Here is an 18,016-nt window from a genome sequence, read left to right as displayed (position 1 = left end):
TACTGCTTTGTCGGTATGCCTGTCGGCTATTATCAATGCCCGACCACCCGTCTTATCGTCCCTTTTTTGACGACTCTCTCGACCATCAGTACGGGTTGTATGTACCTGCCCTGTTACCCCCTGGAGTTCGCTTTTGCCGCCTCATTCAGCAACTTGATTTTCCACTCCCTACAACCTTTAGAGTGGGCGAGAGCCAAACGCCACCTTGGCTCCAGGCTCAGGTTCGTGTTCACCTTGACCTCAGCTCGCTTCCAAAGCAGATTACCTCAGCTTCGGTATACCGCTCACGGTTTGTCAAACTTCGTTCGAAGTTCATTAATACGATCTTCATTTATACAGATGGCTCTTAAGACCAATGACGTTGTCGGGTGTTCTTTTATTGTCGGGGCACACAGTTTCAAATACTGGCTCCATGGCCATTGTTCGGTCTTCACAGCTGAGCTATTTGCCCTCTATCAAGCTATTCTTTACATCCGCCGCCACCGACATTCTGCTTATGTCATCTGCTCCGATTCCCTGAGCGCCATCCAGAGCCTCAGTGATCCGTATCCGGTTCACCCTTTCATGCACTGGCTCCAACGCTCTCTTCAGCAGCTGGCAGATGACTGTTCTCCGGTTACCTTTGTGTGGGTTCCTGGCCATGTCGGAATCCCAGGGAACGAAGCTGCAGATGCCGCAGCCAAGGCTGCGGTCCTCCAGCCTCAGACAGCTTGTTGTGACCCTTCATCTGATTTTAGCAGGGTAATTTGTCGGCGCATTTTATCGCTGTGGCATGCTGATTGATCTACACTTACGGAAAACAAGCTTCGGGCCTTGAAACCTCTCCCCACGGCCTGGACAACCTCTTCATGCCCTTCTCCACGGGAGGAGGTCGTTTTGGCCCGGTTACGGATTGGACACTGCTGGTTCAGCCACCGCCATCTGCTGATGGCTGCACCGGCGCTGCTCTGCCAATGTGGGCAATTGCTGACAGTACGCCACATTTTAACGTCCTGTCCGAATTTTAATACACTGTGCGTTGATCTTGGCCTGCCATGTACTCTGGATGAAAGTTTAGCGGATGACCCATGAGCAGCTGCTCGCGTTCTTTGTTTTATCCACTTGACAAACCTGTCCAAGGACATTTGATTACGCTGTTTTCTTTTAATCCCTTGCCTGTTAACGTGCTTTTTATAGTGTTGTCCTTTTAGTTGCTGTTTTCACATTGTGCCTCGCGGTGCATTCATAATTTAGTCTGAGCGCTAATGACCACTGTAGTTGTGCACCCTTCGGGGCGGATGACCCACAATGAAGTGGACCAAGTCATCTTTTGTTGGGAACCGAATAGCCCCTGCAGTCTCTAAGAAAGGGAAGCTTGATAATAATGCCAATAGGTATGACCCTAAATTGTTCCCCTCCCTAGCAAAACCAAGGAAGGAACTAGGGCTACAGATTGACGAGATCCATATTCTCCTCATTACGTAGTGTGCAGCAGTACTGATGGGATCTTTCTGGATACGAAGCATCTGTTGTTTGTTGAGCACCTGGAGGATAACTGTGGGAAAGTGACAGCACTGTCCAAAAATGTGCAGTGGTTCAGTTTTGATTCAGATAGTATCGCAAACCCAGTTGCAGGTGTTGCGTGCCTGTGACCAGTTGGGTGATATTCCAGTTTTTGTCACTTCCCATGAAAGCCTCAACATGATCCAGGGAATTATTTTTCATTGCAACCTCTTGTTCCAGTCCAATGACGAGCTATGCGCCAGTTTAGAATGGCAGGTTGTTCATTTCATCCAGCATGTTTTCAGGAGACCCAAAGACAAGGCCTTTGAGGGTGATTCATTACCTGAAAAGGTCAAGGTGATGGTATACCGACATGACATCAAACCTTACATGCCTCCCCCCATGGTGGTGCTCTAAGTGCTGGAAATTCAGGCACATATCATTCCGATGCAATTCCAGCAGTCTCTACGTGTGGTGCTGGAATTGCACCACATGTAGAGACTGTGGATGTTCACTGCATCAGGATACTCCGTGTGCATCTTCTCCCACCTTTGTGAATGGTGAAGGACACCTCCCCCCCTGCTCACTGAACTGCCCTGTACTCCAAAAGGAGCGGAAAATCATGGAGTACAAGACCCTGGACCGGCTGTCTTACCATGAGGCTAAACTCAAATCTGAACGGTAAAACCCTCTTCGAATACTGGCTGTCCTTAAATCCTATTCAAATGCTGGCTGTGCTGCCGTCACAACAGCATCACTATCGATGACACCATTACACCCACCATCTAAGCTTACTACAGTGGGCCCTCAGGGCTGCCCATCTTCCTCCCCCCTCCATCTGGCTGGGGGCACATCTTCTTCTGTTGCTCCCAAAGCTTCTACTTTGGTAGCATTGCCCCCCCCCCTCCCCCGCCTTCTCTCCAAATGCCAGGGACATTGGTCCGCTTCCCCCCAGCTGGAGAAACAACCACCTCCTCTTGGGAGTCTTACCTTCCACAGTTGCCCCCCCCCCCCCCCGCCCCTTCCCATCCACACCCCCTTCACAGTGGTCAAGCAGACACCAGCCAGTGGCTGAAAGAGCTACTGGCTGTTAGTCGAAAGGCTTCACAGTCTTCCTCTGTTCCTGAAGCTAGTTCAGAGAAGCCCTTCCAGCAAGGCCCTAAGGAACAGCGAAAGGACAAAACTTCAAAGAAGAAGTCCACTAAGAAACAGGAGCCTCCAGCAACACCTGTACGAGCACTCCCACACTGCTCTGCTTCCAAGGACGAGGTAGAGATTCAGGCATCCCCTGAGGACCCAGATCTCACTAACTGCTTGGATGCAATGTCACTGGATGCCAACACTCAACCGATGGTGGCAGGTGATGCTGAGGCATAATTTGCCTCCTTGGTCACTTCATGCCTTCCCAGGCAACAGAAAGTGTCATTCTCCAGTGGAGCTGTGGTGTGTTTTTCTCCCACCTGGCTGAATTACATCAGCTTTTATGCTTTACATCTGCATTTTGCATTGTCCTTCAGGAAACCTGGTGTCCCGCATTGTGGACCCCCACCCTTTGTGGCTGTTGGGGTTACTGCGGAAATTGTCCTGCCTGTGGCAGACTGTCAGGTGAAGTTTGCATCTTTGTCCTTACCTCTGCCTGTAGTGAACCTGTGCCCCTTCAAACACCTTTAGAAGCTGTGGCTGTCAGGGTGAGGACAACGCAGGAAATTACTGTCTCTAACATTTACCTCCCTCCAAATGGTGACGAGCACCCCCAAGTATTGGTTACGCTTATTTCACAACTCCTCCCACCTTTCCTCCTTCTGGATGATTTTAATGCCCATTACCCTTTGTGGGGTGGAACTAAGTTTACTGGCCGTAGCAATGATGTTGAGGACCTGCTAACTCAACTCGACCTTTTCCTCCTAAATGCACTTGCACACACACATTTCAGTGTGGCACATGGCACATATTCGGCCATTGATCTCGGTTTGCAGTCCTGGCCTTCTCCCATTTATCCATTGGAGAGCACGACGATGACTTGTATGGTAGTGACCATTTTCCACTCCTCCTGTCCCTCCCCCAGCTGGACTCTTCCCAAGGCTGACTTTGAAGCTTTCACATCCGCTACCGTCATTGAATCTCTGTTGCGTGCCACCATCAGTGACATGATTCTCACCATTACTAATACCATTATTGCCGCAGCTGAATCGGCTATCCCTTGTTCTTCCTGTTGCCCCCTGCGGAAGTCAGTGCCTTGGTGTTGCCAGAAATCACTGCGGCCATTAGAAACTATAGGCGGGCCCTCCAACGTCATAAGTGCCACCCCTCCCTGGAGAACCTGATTGCCTTCAAATGGCTCTTTCACCCCCTTATCAGACGGAGGAAGCAGCAGTGTTGGAAATGCTATGTATCTACCATAGGAACATGAACTCCCACCTCCCCGGTTTGACAAACCTCCGCCGAGTTTATGGCTATCGGACCCCTGCAGGTGTACCTGGAATTTCCACAAATGGAGCTGTATCTGCAGAGCCAGATGTAATCACAGAGCATCTTTCACAGCATTATGCTTGCATCTCTGCGTCTGAGAATTGCCACTCCACTTCTGTTTTCTCAAACAGAGGGTAGAACGACAACACCTTTCTTTTGCTCCACGACACCCTGAGTCTATAATGCTCCGTTCAGTGTGTGGGAATTTCTCAGTGCCCGTGCCGACCATCCTGACACGTCCCCTGGCCCAGGCATTTGCAAATGCTGAAACATGTGTCAGTGGATTCTCAGAGCCACCTCCTTGCCGTCTTCAAATGCGTCTGGAGCAATGGTGAATTCCCATCGCAGTGGCAGGAAAGTAACATAATCCCAGTGCTAAAGCCTGGTAAGAACCCAGTGGATGTTGATAGCTATCGTCCTATCAGCTACACTAATGTTCTGTGCAAACTACTCGAACGTATGGTCAGCCGGCGGTTGTGTTGGCTCCTTGAGTCTTGGGGCCTTCTGGCTCTGTCCCAGGTGGTTTTTGCTAAGGACGCTCTACCGTCGACAACTTGGGCACCTGGAGTCTTCCATTTGATCGGTCTATTCCTGGCAACAACACCTTATTTCCGTCTTTTTCGACCTGACGAAGGCCTGCAATACCACTTGGCGACACCGCATCCTCACTACTCTGCACTCCCGATTTTTATACAGAACTTTTTATCACTCTGCACTTTCAAAGTTCGCATCAGTGCTTCCCACAGTGAACTCCATATACGAGAGAATGGGGGTCCCACAGGGCTCTGTCCTGAGTGTCCCACTGTTTTTAATTGCCTTCAATGGTCTCGCAGTAGCAGTAGGATTTTCAGTATCTCCCCTCCTATATGCTGACGATTTCTGTATTTCCATCTGCTCCTCTTCTATTTTTGTGGTTGAATGCAGGCTGCAGGGAGCTGTATGGAAGGCACGATTGTGGGCACAGCTTTCAGTTTTCGGTCATGCACTTCTGTCGTCATCGTACTGTCCGTCCCCACCCAGAACTTTACCTCGATGACCGACTACTAGATGTAGTGGAGACTTACCACTTTCTGGGATTGGTCTTCGACACCCACATAACTTTGCTTCCCTATCTTCGTCAGCTTAAGGACAAGTGATGGTGGCACTTTAATATTATTAGATGCCCGAGTCATACCGACTGGGGTGCTTATCGTCTTACACTGCTGCAACTATACAAAGCCCTCGTACAGTCCTGTATTGACCGTGAGAGCGTGGTGTATGGTTCAGCATCGCTCTCTGAACTGCGTCTGCTGGACACTATGCACCACTGTGGAGTTCGGTTCGTGAGTAGAACCTTCCGAACGAGCCCCATGAAGAGCCTCCTTGTGGAAACTGGCATTCCTCCATTGCAGCTCCAGCAGCAACTATTGCTTGCAAACTATACTGCCCACATTCGTAGTTTGCCTTGCTATCCAAATTACCATCTCCTTTTCCTTAACACGGTGATGTGACTCCCGCAACGGTGGCCCAGAACTGGGAATCCCCTCGCCGTCCGTGTTCACTCGTTTCTTAATGAACTCGACACTTTCTCCCTACCACCTTTTCTGCGGATCTACTTCTGTACACCTCCACGGTCCATACCTTGGCCATGGCTTTGACTGGACCTATCGCAAGGCCCAAAAGGCTCTGTTCCACCTGAGGCCCTCTGCTGGCAGTTTCTCTCTCTTCTCAGCGAGTTCCAGGGCTGAGAAATAGTTTACACTGGTGGATCAGTGGTAGACAGTCTTGTGGCTATGCTTACACTCACATTGGCCATACTGAACAGCGCTCCTTGACGGATGGCTACAGTGTTTTCACTGCAGAGTTGGTAGCCATCTACCGTGCCCTTGAGCGTATCCGCTGCTGTGCCGGTGAGTCCTTTGTCATTTATAGTGACTCCTTAAGCAGCCTACAAGCTCTCGACCAGTGCTTCCATCGACATCCTTCGGTAATGACTATCCAAGAGTCTCTTTATGCCCTCAGTGACCTTCATTTGGACATGTCGGGATACCGGGCAGTGAACTTTCCTGACAGCCTGGCCAAATAGGCTATTGGTAAACCGACTCGGGAAATCAGCTTGCTGGGGACTGATCTTCAATCGGTTTTCCACCGCAAAGCTTTCGCGATCTGGGATACTGAATGGCGCACCCTCAGTACCCAAAACATACCCTTGTCTTATCAAGGAGACAACAAACATGTGGTGGTGTAGTTTTCTTTATCTTTTATTTTCTGACCTGTCCTTTTTTTCCCACCGTCCTTCACTTCACCTGTCTACCACAGTAATGTATTTAGATTTCTGTTCTTATTAACTCTTGTAACATGTTTTCACAGTAATCCCTGCTATATCCACCGCCTTTAAGCTCTCACATTTTCAAATCTTATCCAGTGCAGTTCCCAACTATCAGATTTTCCTTCTCACCTCATCTGGTAAGTCTCCCCTGACATGGGGTGCTGGGCAACTTTTCCATAACTCCCCCATTTCCTAAAGCTCTCCAGTCTTTTCCTTCGTAACTCTTCTGTGCCCTTCATCCCTTCTGCCTCCACTTGGTGAGGTGATTTTTTTTATCAATCCAATTATGTTATATTCTCTCTCTCTCTCTCTCTCTCTCTCTCTCTCTCTCTCTCTCTCTCTCTCTTTAATGTGATGACAAACCTGTACAGTCTTGAAATCATTTGTACATTAATTGAACATTAAAATAAATTGTTTAGTTCAGCTGTATGGAGAAATTGATGTAATTACTGGGTACATTAATTCTTGTCTTGTTGCTACAGAACTTTCCTGTCAATACTTCCACATTCATATTATCCTGACTTTGATAATCCAGCAAGAGACCCCACCAATGAAAGTAACATCTGTGATATTAAACATAGATAAGTGTTTCTTTTCATGTATTATTTTGGTTCTGGTAGCTTTTATTTCAACATCAGATATCAAGAGGCAAAATTATGAGCTAAATTGTTTAAGAGAGTGATTTTCGTTGTGTATTTTTATGAGAGAGAGAGAGAGAGAGACATTCATTTAAACTTTCTTCATATGACCTGTTTGTTGCAGTCTGCCGCTGATGCGCTGGGAGCCCTTGTTGGTGCAACAACTGCTGGAGAAACGGTGTCGATGGACCACCCAGTTACACTAGTGCCGCAGTTAATAGATGGGTGTGTGTCATATGCCGTGCAGTTTGCTAACGGAGAGGATGAATCTGCAGATGTCGGCAGTACTGAGCAGCAGGAGGCGACAATGGAAACTTCGTGTGCCTTCTCTTCACCCACAGAATTTGCCGTGTCAGTGACAACGGCACCCGAAACTAATCAGGAACAACTGCCACCACTTCCTGTACTTTCTTGTGTACGGGAACACAAGTCCTTACCAATCGCGGCTAAGACTCAGGTAAAGGCCACCACATAACAACAATCGCATAACTGCAATCAGTAGTGAATCGCCTTATCTCATTGACAGCAATACAATCAAATTGTACATTATGTGCCTGTTAACAGTAATAATTAGAAGTGTGGATATTTGAAATAAATTCTCATACCTTTGGAAAATTTCAATGTGCAGTATGCAGAATTACTTTGATTTCAATGAATAAGTTAAAAATAAAAATAAGAGCAAGTTGTGTGCTAAAAATAGCTGTAGGTAAAGCATATATTAGATGGTGCAGCAATAGAAGATAACACAGTTGCAAACAGAGAACGTACGAGGCTAGTTTGAAAAGTTCTCAGAATGGAATAGAGGAAAAGTACTTACATTACTGAAGCTATTTTTTTATTTTTCACTTATAGATTAATGCACTTGACCCAATGATGTTCCAGTGCCTTGATCTCACCTCGAAAATGAGTTTCCCCCAGGCCTGCAAAATAGTTGTCAACTCCGGCTATCAATTCTTCGTTTGAAGTGAATCTTCGTCCACCAAGAAAAATTTACAATTTTGCGAAGAGGTGGAAGTCTGATGGAACCATATTAGGTGAATAAGGCGGGTGTGGCAACAATTCGTACCGTAGTTCGTGTAGTTTTGCCACGGTGACGGCACATGTGTGCGGGAGCATTTTTGATCCAGTGTCAAGAGTCACAGCACCCATTGTGCAGATAATTTTTTTCATTTCCAATTCTTCAGTTAAAATGTGATACACCCTTTCAGATGACATCTGGCAAGCATGAGCAATTTCACACACTTTCAATCGGTGATCCTCCATGTTCATTTTGTGTACTTTTGCAATGATTTCTGGAGCAGTGACACATTTTGGCCAACCACTGCGCGGATCATCATTTAAGCTCTCCCGACCAAATTTAAATTCATTTATCCTCTCAGCAGCAGTTGAATATCAAAGAGCAGAGTGCCCCAGTGTGTTCTGGAAATTGGCATGAATGTCCTTTGCTTTCATACCTTTCTTTATGGAGTACCTAATCACTCCTTGAACCTCTATTTTTTCCATCTTCGCAAATCACTACTTGGGAAGAACAACAGAGCCACGTCACCGCCACAGCTCTCTTCAGAGAGCACTGACGTGGCATATGTTTACAGGCAAAAGTCCAATGAATATCACGTGAACAACTTGTTGCCCGAGCACTGACCTCTCGTGGTGATTCAGAGAATTTTTCAAACCACCCTCGTATGTCCTTACTAGTAACATATTTGAAAGGAAAAGTTGTGTTTGTCAGGAAAAGTAAAAGTATTGATACCCTGTGGCCATAGAAGCAACAAATCACTGCTACAGGCAGTTATTTTGTACAAATACCTAAGACTAGTTTTGTGTAGAGATGTGAAAAGGAATGACCAAATAAGCTCAGATTTAGATAAAGCAAATGGCAGCCTAGGATTCGTTGGTCATATATTGGAGGATATTTGGCGTATACAAAACAGAATGGTGCAAATAGTCACAGGATTGTTTAACTGGTGAGAGAATGACAGAAATGCTGAAACACTTACTGGCAGACATTCGAAAGGAAAGAACATACCCCTCAACTCACTGCCTAGAAAATATTAAGAACTGTCTTTTGGGAAGAGACTGTGAATATTATTCAGCTCCCTGCATCCCTATTGTGTAGAGGTTGCGTGGATGAAGTTAAATGAATAACAGCTTGCAAGAGTTGTATTTACTATCATCCTTCTCAGGGTCTGCTTACAGATGAAACTGGGAGAAACATAAGTATATGGTACTCTCTGCCTCATACTTTACAGTGATTCATGGAGTACACATGGTAGATGTATGAGATCTGTCCAAAAAAAAGGAAGATGTTTATAATTTCACATTTTGTATTTGTCCAATATGTGCATTGTATTTGTTGTTGTGTTTGTAAAGATGTCTTGAAAGTATCTGTACAATGTTAAGTCATACAGGTAAAGTGCAACAGAGTTTGAAAAATGTTTAATATTGCTTTTGGAAGCTTTCTATGTTTGAAAGAAGGGTTTCCGATTGTTATAAGCACTTTGAAGAAGACTGTGAAGATGACAAGTGTCAGAGATGCCCCAGTGCATCATCAATCGATGGAATTGTGGAAACAGTGAAAGAAATTAAGACGATATTTGGATATCGGTTGGCTCATTGCCTGAAATTTTTTTGGATGTTTTTGTCATGACAGCAAAATTTGTTCCAAAATTGTTGAGTTTTGAACCAAAGCAGTGGTGCAATGGTGCACAACTACTGGAATGTGTGATAATATGTGGGTTTACAGGCTGTCAAACCGGCCGACTGGGAGCAGTAGAGGCACCACAGGACATTTCAGTTTCCCAATTTCCACTGTCCTGAATATAGTTTGATGGCATCCATTACAAAATATACTTGTTTGAATTCCACAGAGCGAAATACTGTGACGTACAATAGAAAGATGCTGTATGAAGAGGCGTGGCACTGCACTTTCGCACACTTAAGACCAAATAACATGTCTTAAATTTCCTCTAACACTTATGTTTTATGTTTCAGGCTTTTCAGAAAGATGTGCGCTACAAGATGAACATATTTTTGAAAGTTCGTTTTTTTTATTATTATTATTTATTATTTTTTTATTTTTTATTTATTTATTTATTTTTTTTTAAGTGTTGGTCCAGTTAGCAAATACCGTAGATCGGCGGCCGATGCGCAGAGCAGTCTTGAGTTATAGTGGGTAGTCTCCACATGACCCGTGTTTACATTTTGTGATTTTGCTGTTTCCCCTTCGTTTACCCTCACATCAAATGCAAACGAAACAGGTATCTGTGGCCAGGAGATATCAAGTGAATTAAAATACATTCACATAATTACAGAATGCTAAAATATGTTATTAGTTTTAGATTTTATTTTATTTCCACCTTTCTGGCAGTCAAACATTAATTGCCTTGCAGAACAATGAAGTTATTTTAGTCTGTTTGCTAAAGAAATTTGACTTTTATTAACCTTTTCAGCAGAGGCAGTCAATGTATTTGAAACGAAATGTTTAATTCCACAGTACTGGCTGTCTTCAGCTGTTCGCTGAATTTCAAGTGCACGTTTTCATCTTCTAGCACGTATGACATTATGCCATAATAAAGAACCAAACATGATATAATACAGCACTGGTGCTCCAAGAAAATTTACATCCCGAAAACCACACTGAAAAGCTTAATGTCTGGTCGAGGTCTACTTCATTGGGAATTTGGACATACGAATGTGGCTTTAAGTATACACTTTAAATGTGCACATTTTAGCGTGGTTCACGAAATTCCGATGCTCTTGGGGTATCCTCTGATGTATTGTTTCTTTGATGACGTAATTTATGATCTTTCAATGTCTTAAACGTACATACGTACGGGCTCCCTACTTCATGGTAGCTGCGCAAGCGCCATGTCCCCTGTTATCTGCACTCTCTGGCAACTGCTGAAACGAACCTATTTCTAACAGGTCGCGGGAAAATATTGCGAATGGTGGTTTGAAAAACGTTACTTTCAAAGTAAATATCCTTTTACGCAAGTTGAACTGCGTGCGAGAATGTACCATGAATTTCTTAAATCACAGTGCGTTTGACTCTCATTGAAAAATCAGCTCTTTGATGACGAGCCATTTTAGAAGAATTTTGAACCCTGAAGATCAGACATTTATGTCATTGTTAAAAATTTTACTGGCACATTTGTGTGATATATCTTGAAGTGTAACACGTGCAAAAAAGATCAACGTTATATGCGAAAGCTTAGCTTCTCTTGTAGCAATACTACATATATTAATTTAAACTATTAACTTTCCCTGTTTGTGTGTTCGTGCTACTTAACAGTGATGTCGGTTTTGGCTGATCCAGTGCTCTGAATATTTGCTGTCATTGGCTGGCGAGACCACATGACATGAGCTATGACGCGTACAAAAGTGCATCGCAATCTCGATTTCAATGATTCGGAAAGTAACATGCGGTGTTTGGTGGAATTCCAATGTATACTTTCGTAATACAAAAATATGCAGCGTACATCAAAGATATTTCCAAAAGGTGTTTTTTTTTCCCCCCCTGAGTTTCGTTTTCTAAAGTGCTGGAAAATTCTACGCCCGTGTATAAAACCATAACCATTCAAAGGATTGATAAGTTTTGCAGTTCCGAGGGAAAATATACTGTCACTTAACACGGAAAAAGTATGATTTCACCCGGGAGATAGTGTATTTCTAACCGGGAAAAATGTGTATTTCTAACCGGGAAAAATCTGGGATTTTTTTTTTCCTTGTCCGCGTATATACCCTGTTATAGTAAAACACAAGTAATCTCAACTGAAAGGGTCGCAACCTGGACCTGTAATACAGCAGTGTGAGATGTAGTTAACAGTGGTGTATACAAAGGAAATGACTGCAGCTCTTCTTCCAAAGCTGCACAACAGGATGTTCAACACCTAAGGAAGACTTTGAATAGAATGTGACCTATGCCAGCCCTATTGAGGTGTTGTCTTGACAAGCACTAGTGCTTGTGCCTAATCACAGCATTGGAAATGACGACTGATCAGAAAAGAAAGCACTCAGTATGTTGTAATGATAGTGCAGATTTTCTCTTGTTGTGTGTAATGGTGATTACAGGAACTTCAAATTAAGGGTCAGATACACCAACAGCCCTCTGACATATCTGTAGGAGATGCTTACTTGTGTGTGTCGTGCAATGTAGGCTGTAAGTGTACTCATCCGTCAGTCACGTTACTTGTAAATCCTTTTATTGATTGTTAGGAGCTCTAAAGTTGTTAGGAGCTTTAAATGAACTTTAAATAACTTTACACAACACTGTTGAAATATATTTTCACTTGCGCTGTCAGTAAAATGCAAGTCAGCTGTGAGTAGGAACAAGACAGTGGCAATGAACCAGTTGTCTGCCTGAACATCTTTGGCAGTTAATAGCCACTTCCAAATTTTGATTGTGCTCATAGTCCTCCTTTTTATAATTTTTGTGTTACTCCTATTTTTTAGGTCACCTCTAGGCCACATGTACCTGCGAGAAAGATAGTGCCAGCTCAGAGTACACCAGGATCTGGGCCCAATCGTATAAAGGTACACGTTGTCGGTGGCAAGGTGGTGACAGAGCCTGAAGCACAGCAGCTCGTCACCAGGACTGCGCCAAACGTAGCTCGCATAGCTGCCAACAACTTTGATTCGGCCAAACCACTCGGCTCCAGTGAAAATCCCATACAACTTGTACAGCACGGGCAGACATTCCACAGGTAAGCAGCTAGTTATTTCTGTTTTGTTTCAAAAACTTTACTGTTTGTCTCACGATTCATTTGAGATTCATTGATATTCACCCTGAAGCGAGATACGACAATTAAATTTAGTTGTATTTATTTTTACATCTGTGCAAACCACTGTGAAGTGCATGGGAGAGAGTAGGTCCCAGTGTACCAGTTATTAGGGCTTATTCCTGTTCCATTCGCATATGGAACACAGAAAGAATGATTGTTTAAATGCCTCTGTGCATGCAGTAACTATTTTACTCTTCTTCTCGCGATCCCTATGGGAGCAATATGCAAGGGGTTGAAGTATATTCCTAGAGTCACCATTTAAAGCCAGTTCTTGAAACTTTTCAAGTAGTATTCTGGGAGTCTGCCAGTTCAGTCCTTTAAACTCCCCAGTGACACTTCTCCCACAGGTCAAACAAAACTGTGACTATTCATGTTCCTTTCTCTGTATGTGACTATTCATTCTGCCCTTCTTTGTATACATTCAGTATCCCGTGTTAGTCATATTTGGTGTGGGTCCCATACACTTGAGCAGTATTCTAGAATGTGTCACACAAGTGATTTGTAAGTAATCTCCTTTGCAGAGTAATTGCACTTCCCAGTATTCAAACAGTTAACTGAAGTCTGCTACCTGCTTTACCCATGACTGAGCGTACGTGATCATTTCATAGTCTGCTACGTGCTACACCCAGGTACTTGTAGGAGCTAGCCTGTTCCAACTGTGACTCATAGATATTACAGTTATAGGATACTGTTTCTTCATTTTGTGAAGTGCACAGTTTTATATTTCTGTTCATTTAAAGCAAGATACCACTCTTTACACCACTTTGAAATCTTATCAAGATCTGACGAAATATTTATGCAGCTTCTTTCAGACAGTACTTTACTATAGATAAATGTCATCTGTGAAAAGCCTGAGGTTACTATTAATATTGCCCGCAACAGCATTGATGTACGAGATGAACGGCAAGGAACCCAGCACACTTCCTTGGGGCACAATGATAACATGCTGCATCCTCCCTACCAAGGAAACCTCAGTCACAAATTTCACTTGATACCGCATGTCATGTGACAATAAGCGTAGATGTGTTACTGAGTCAAACGCTTTCCCTAAGTAAAGAAGTACTGCATCTACTTGACTGTGTTGATCCAAAGCTTTCAGTAAGTCATGTGAGAAAAAGTGAGAGTCGAGTTTTGTATGATCGATGTGTTCAGAATGACATGGAAGAGGTCATCCTGTTAGACATCTCTCTTTGCTTAGATTTTATGAATGAAAAGTTTATAGTTGTGGTCACTGCATTTTCCTGTGATAAAATAAGTTTGACATACTAAATTTAAAACTGTCAGTTATAGACTTCAGGCAGAAGGGTTGAAGGGGAAGGAAGAGAGGTGAAGGAAAATGACTGGAGAGGTGTAGGAATGTCACCCAGAACCACAGGTCAGGGGAGACTTACCATATGGGATGAGAAGGAAAGACAGTTTGCTGGGGACCACATTGGATGAGATTTGAAAACCTGAGAGTTTAAAGGTGGAAGGCAGGGTAACATGCAGACAGAAATTACTGCTCGAATACCATGCATGAGTTAATAAGAGTGAAAAGCTAAGTGCATTGTATGGAACAGAGGTGGGAGGGGAGGCGGTGAAAAATAGACGGGTAAGGTGATGAAAGAGGAATTATGAGACGGAAGGAATTAACATGAATTAAGGCCAGGTGGGTGGCGAGAACCAAGAACGTTGTAGTGCTAGTTCCACCCGCAGAGTTCTGAAGAAACTGGTGTCTGGGGGAAGAATCCAGATGGCGCGTGTGGTGAAACAGGCACTGAGGTCACACATGCTCTGCGACAGGATATTGCTAGTTACCAGTATACACTCTTTGCCTATGCCCATTCATCCTAATTGATAATTTGGTGGTAGTCTTGTGAATGTAGAAGGCCAAACAGTGTTTACATAACAGCTGGTATATGATGTATCATTTCGCAGGTGGCTCTCTCTTTGATAGTATACGTTTTGCCAATGACAGGGCTGTTATAGGTTGTAGTAGGAGATTGCATAGGGCAAGTCTTGTAGTGGGGATGGTCACAGGGGTAGGAGCCATAGGGCAGGGAGATGGATGCAGGAGCAGCATAGGGTATGACAAGAATATTGCAGAGGTTGGGAGAGTGACCGAAAGCTATTCTGGGTGTAGTGAGCAAAATTTCAGACAGAATGGAACTCATTTGAGATCATGATTTTAGGAAGTCTTGGCCCCAAAGTTGTGTTTTGGCGAGATCAGCAGTACCAAGATTGGATGTGATGGCCCGGGAAAACTGCTTTTTAACTAGGCTGGTGGGGTAATTATGTGCAGTGAAGGCTGAGGTTAGAATGGTGGTGTGTTGCTGTAAAGAGTCTTCATCCGAACAAATATGTTTGCCACTGATGCCAAAACTATGTGGGAGGGAACGTTTGACATGGAAATTATAGCAACTGTCAAAATGTAAGTAGTATTGTTTGTTGGTAGATTTAATGTGAATGGAAGTGTGTAGCTGGCCTTCGCTGAGAATGAGATCAACATCAAGGAAAGTGGCATGAGATTTGGAATGAGACCATGTGAAATTTAATTGGGAGAAGGTATTCAGAGATTCCAGGAATTTCAGCAGATGAGCCACATCATGAGTCCATACGGTAAAGATGTCATCACTGTATCTAAACCAAATTAGGGGCTGAAGACTTATGGATCCTAGGAAAGCCCCCCCCCCCTCCACACACACACACACACACACACACACACACACACACACACGTGACCCTTGATCTGTTAGATTGTCTGCCCCTCAAAGATGAAGTAGTTGTTGGTAAGTATAAAGTTGATTGAAGTGAGTAGAAAGGATCTCATAGGTTTGGGATCATGTAGGTGCTGACTGAGGAAATGTTCAGCAGCAGGCAGACCAGGTACTTGGGAGATGTTGATATAGAGGGAAGTGGCATCAATGGTGACAAGCAAGGTGTGTGCTGGGAGTGCAACGGGCATTGATTTCAGACGATCTAGGAAATGGTTGGTATATTTGATGTAGGAGGAGAGTCTTTAACACTATGGGTTTGCGGGTGTTGATCAACGTATGCAGATATACGTTTGGTGGGTGCTTTGAAGACAGCAACTATAGTATGGTGAGAATGACTAGGGTTTTGTGGATCTTAGGAAGAAGGTAAAAGGTGGGGGTGCATGGTTTGGGTGGGATGAGAAGTTGCATGGATTGAGGTGTTAGTCCTTGTGAGGGGCCTGAGGTTTTAAGGAGGTACTGCATGTCAGTTTGAATAACAGGGACTGGATCTTGATGGCAGACGCTGTATGTAGAGATCTCAGGCAGCTGACATAGACCTTCACTATCGTACTCTTGTCAGTTAAGTACTATAGTGATAGTTCCTTTGTCTGCTGGGATGATGATGATGGAGTCATCAGCTTTTAGGGAATGTAGAGCCTGGAATTCTGCAGAGGACAGGTTAAGGTCATGTCGTAGGAACTTGAGGAGGGTTGTGAAGCAGAGCTGGATGTGAGGAATTCTTGGACGGCTTGTAAGGGATGATTCTGAGGTGGTGGTGGTGGTGGATCAAATTGGGATTGTGGTCAGAATTGTTCAAGGCTGGGTTAAATGTCAGGTTTGGTGTTGGAAAGGTTTTGGGATTGGGTTGCAAAGTGTTATTTCCAATTGACACTAAGTGTAAAGGAAAGTAGGTCCTCTGCCAAAACAGCACAGTTAAATGCAGATTTAGGGCTAAAAGTGAGACCCTTGGATAATACAGATAATTCAAGGAGGTAGGGTGCTTTGGACAAGATGTTGAGAACACTGTACTGTTGTGACTGATTCTTGTGATTATGAATTATTACAGGTCTGGAAGGCGGTGGTGAAGGCTGTGGGATGTTAAGGTAGTTGGCCAAGCTTGGTTTGTAGAAGAGGAATGATGGTTGATGGTTTGGCTGTGTGGGGAGCTGCAGAGGGAAAGGAAGGGAAACACCACTGTAGGGGTAGTTTAGGAAAAGGTGGGATTTTTGAGGTGAAGTCTGGCATCTTGTTGCAGTTTGAAGTTGAATTGGCAGATGATACCATTCAAGGAAACATGTGGGGCAGATAACTGCAGGATTTTGAAGGAGGAGAGAAGTCTGGAAGAGTGGAAATTGGCTGATGAGGTATATAGGCCACAGATTAGCCAGGTAACAGCAAGAGATTACTGTATTTGAAACTGTAAAAGAGTCTCGTGTAGGGTACGATTGCATCCAGAAAGAGGGACTTCCAGTGTTAAGACTTTTGAAGTAATTCCAAGGGACAAGCGGGTTTCAAGAAACAGAATGTGGGACCTTAGTATTGATAGTGCGAAAGCATGTTATTGAAAAGAACAGATGTTATTTGAAATAGGATGCATCAGGGTAAGAGAGGACCGTTCGGAGAGTTAGAAATCGTGGGAGTGGCAAATAAATAAATAAGCTGAGGGTTGGAAAAGATAGAAAAATGGAAGAAAAGCAAGGAAAAAATTTGGAAAATTAGAAAATTTCATACAAAAATCGATAATAAGAGGTAATGAGTGGGAGATATATATGACATGGAAAAAAAGGGAAAGAAAAACGAAAAAAATCCATTGGGAAAGTCGTGAACACAGACAAAATTTTAAAAACTGAGTAAGCAGAATGCAGATGTCATGGGAGAAAATGTAAACTACTTAGCTTGGCAATTAAAGTGACATAAGAGACGGCAATAAAAGTCAATCCGAGTGGTTTGGTAAAAAATAAACGCACAGAAATGGGAAAGAATTACATATAAGTGGATGGTGGGAAAGAAACAGCTGTCAAATTTGTGAATAAATCGGTGAAACACGATCAGGAGAAGGCCGTGCAGTGCAGTGAACCATAAATTGTTGTATGCAAATTCCTAAATAACAATGGAATTGTTGTATGCAAATAAAAATGGACCCATCTACGAGCACGGAAATCAGTGCTAGGAGAGGAGTAGGGGAAAGTGTTGATCAATCTTGGTGACACAGATAAATAAACGAATGGATTAGCACATGAGGTAGAAAATAGATGACAGTTTGAACAAGACAGATGACAATAAAAACTGACAAGAGGGTTACATATGAAGGAATGATGGCCACAGGGGCTAATATAGCAATGAAAACAATCAGTTATTGACAAAATTATTTAATTGGATAGATAAAAAATGTACTCACCAAGTGGCGGCAGAACACACACATAAAAGGCAGTTGTAATTAGCAAGCTTTCAGAGCCAGTGGCTCTTTCTTGAGGCAGAACGGTCGAAGGGAAAGGTTTTCAAATCTCGTCCGATGCAGTCCCTGACAATCAGTCTTACCTTCTCATCACGTACAGTAAGTCTGCCCCAATGGTTCTGGATGACTTTCCCAAAATCTACCCATTT

The 18,016-nt window shown here is 43.7% G+C and overlaps 1 protein-coding gene across 1 annotated transcript in view; it reads left to right on the top strand.

Annotated features, from left to right (window-relative positions):
• LOC126210250 (uncharacterized) overlaps positions 1–18,016 on the top strand; it is a 137,501-nt gene that overhangs the window by 25,799 nt on the left and 93,686 nt on the right. Inside the window, exons 2-3 of the mRNA XM_049939441.1 lie at positions 7,022–7,354; positions 12,349–12,599. Coding sequence (XP_049795398.1) covers positions 7,022–7,354; positions 12,349–12,599 — 584 coding nt within the window. The remainder of the gene's footprint in view (positions 1–7,021; positions 7,355–12,348; positions 12,600–18,016) is intronic.

Source organism: Schistocerca nitens, chromosome 10, assembly GCF_023898315.1.
Source record: "Schistocerca nitens isolate TAMUIC-IGC-003100 chromosome 10, iqSchNite1.1, whole genome shotgun sequence".
NCBI lineage: Eukaryota > Metazoa > Arthropoda > Insecta > Orthoptera > Acrididae > Schistocerca > Schistocerca nitens.
The sequence above is the reverse complement of the archived record's forward strand: the minus strand, read 5'-3'. Positions and strand labels throughout refer to the sequence as shown.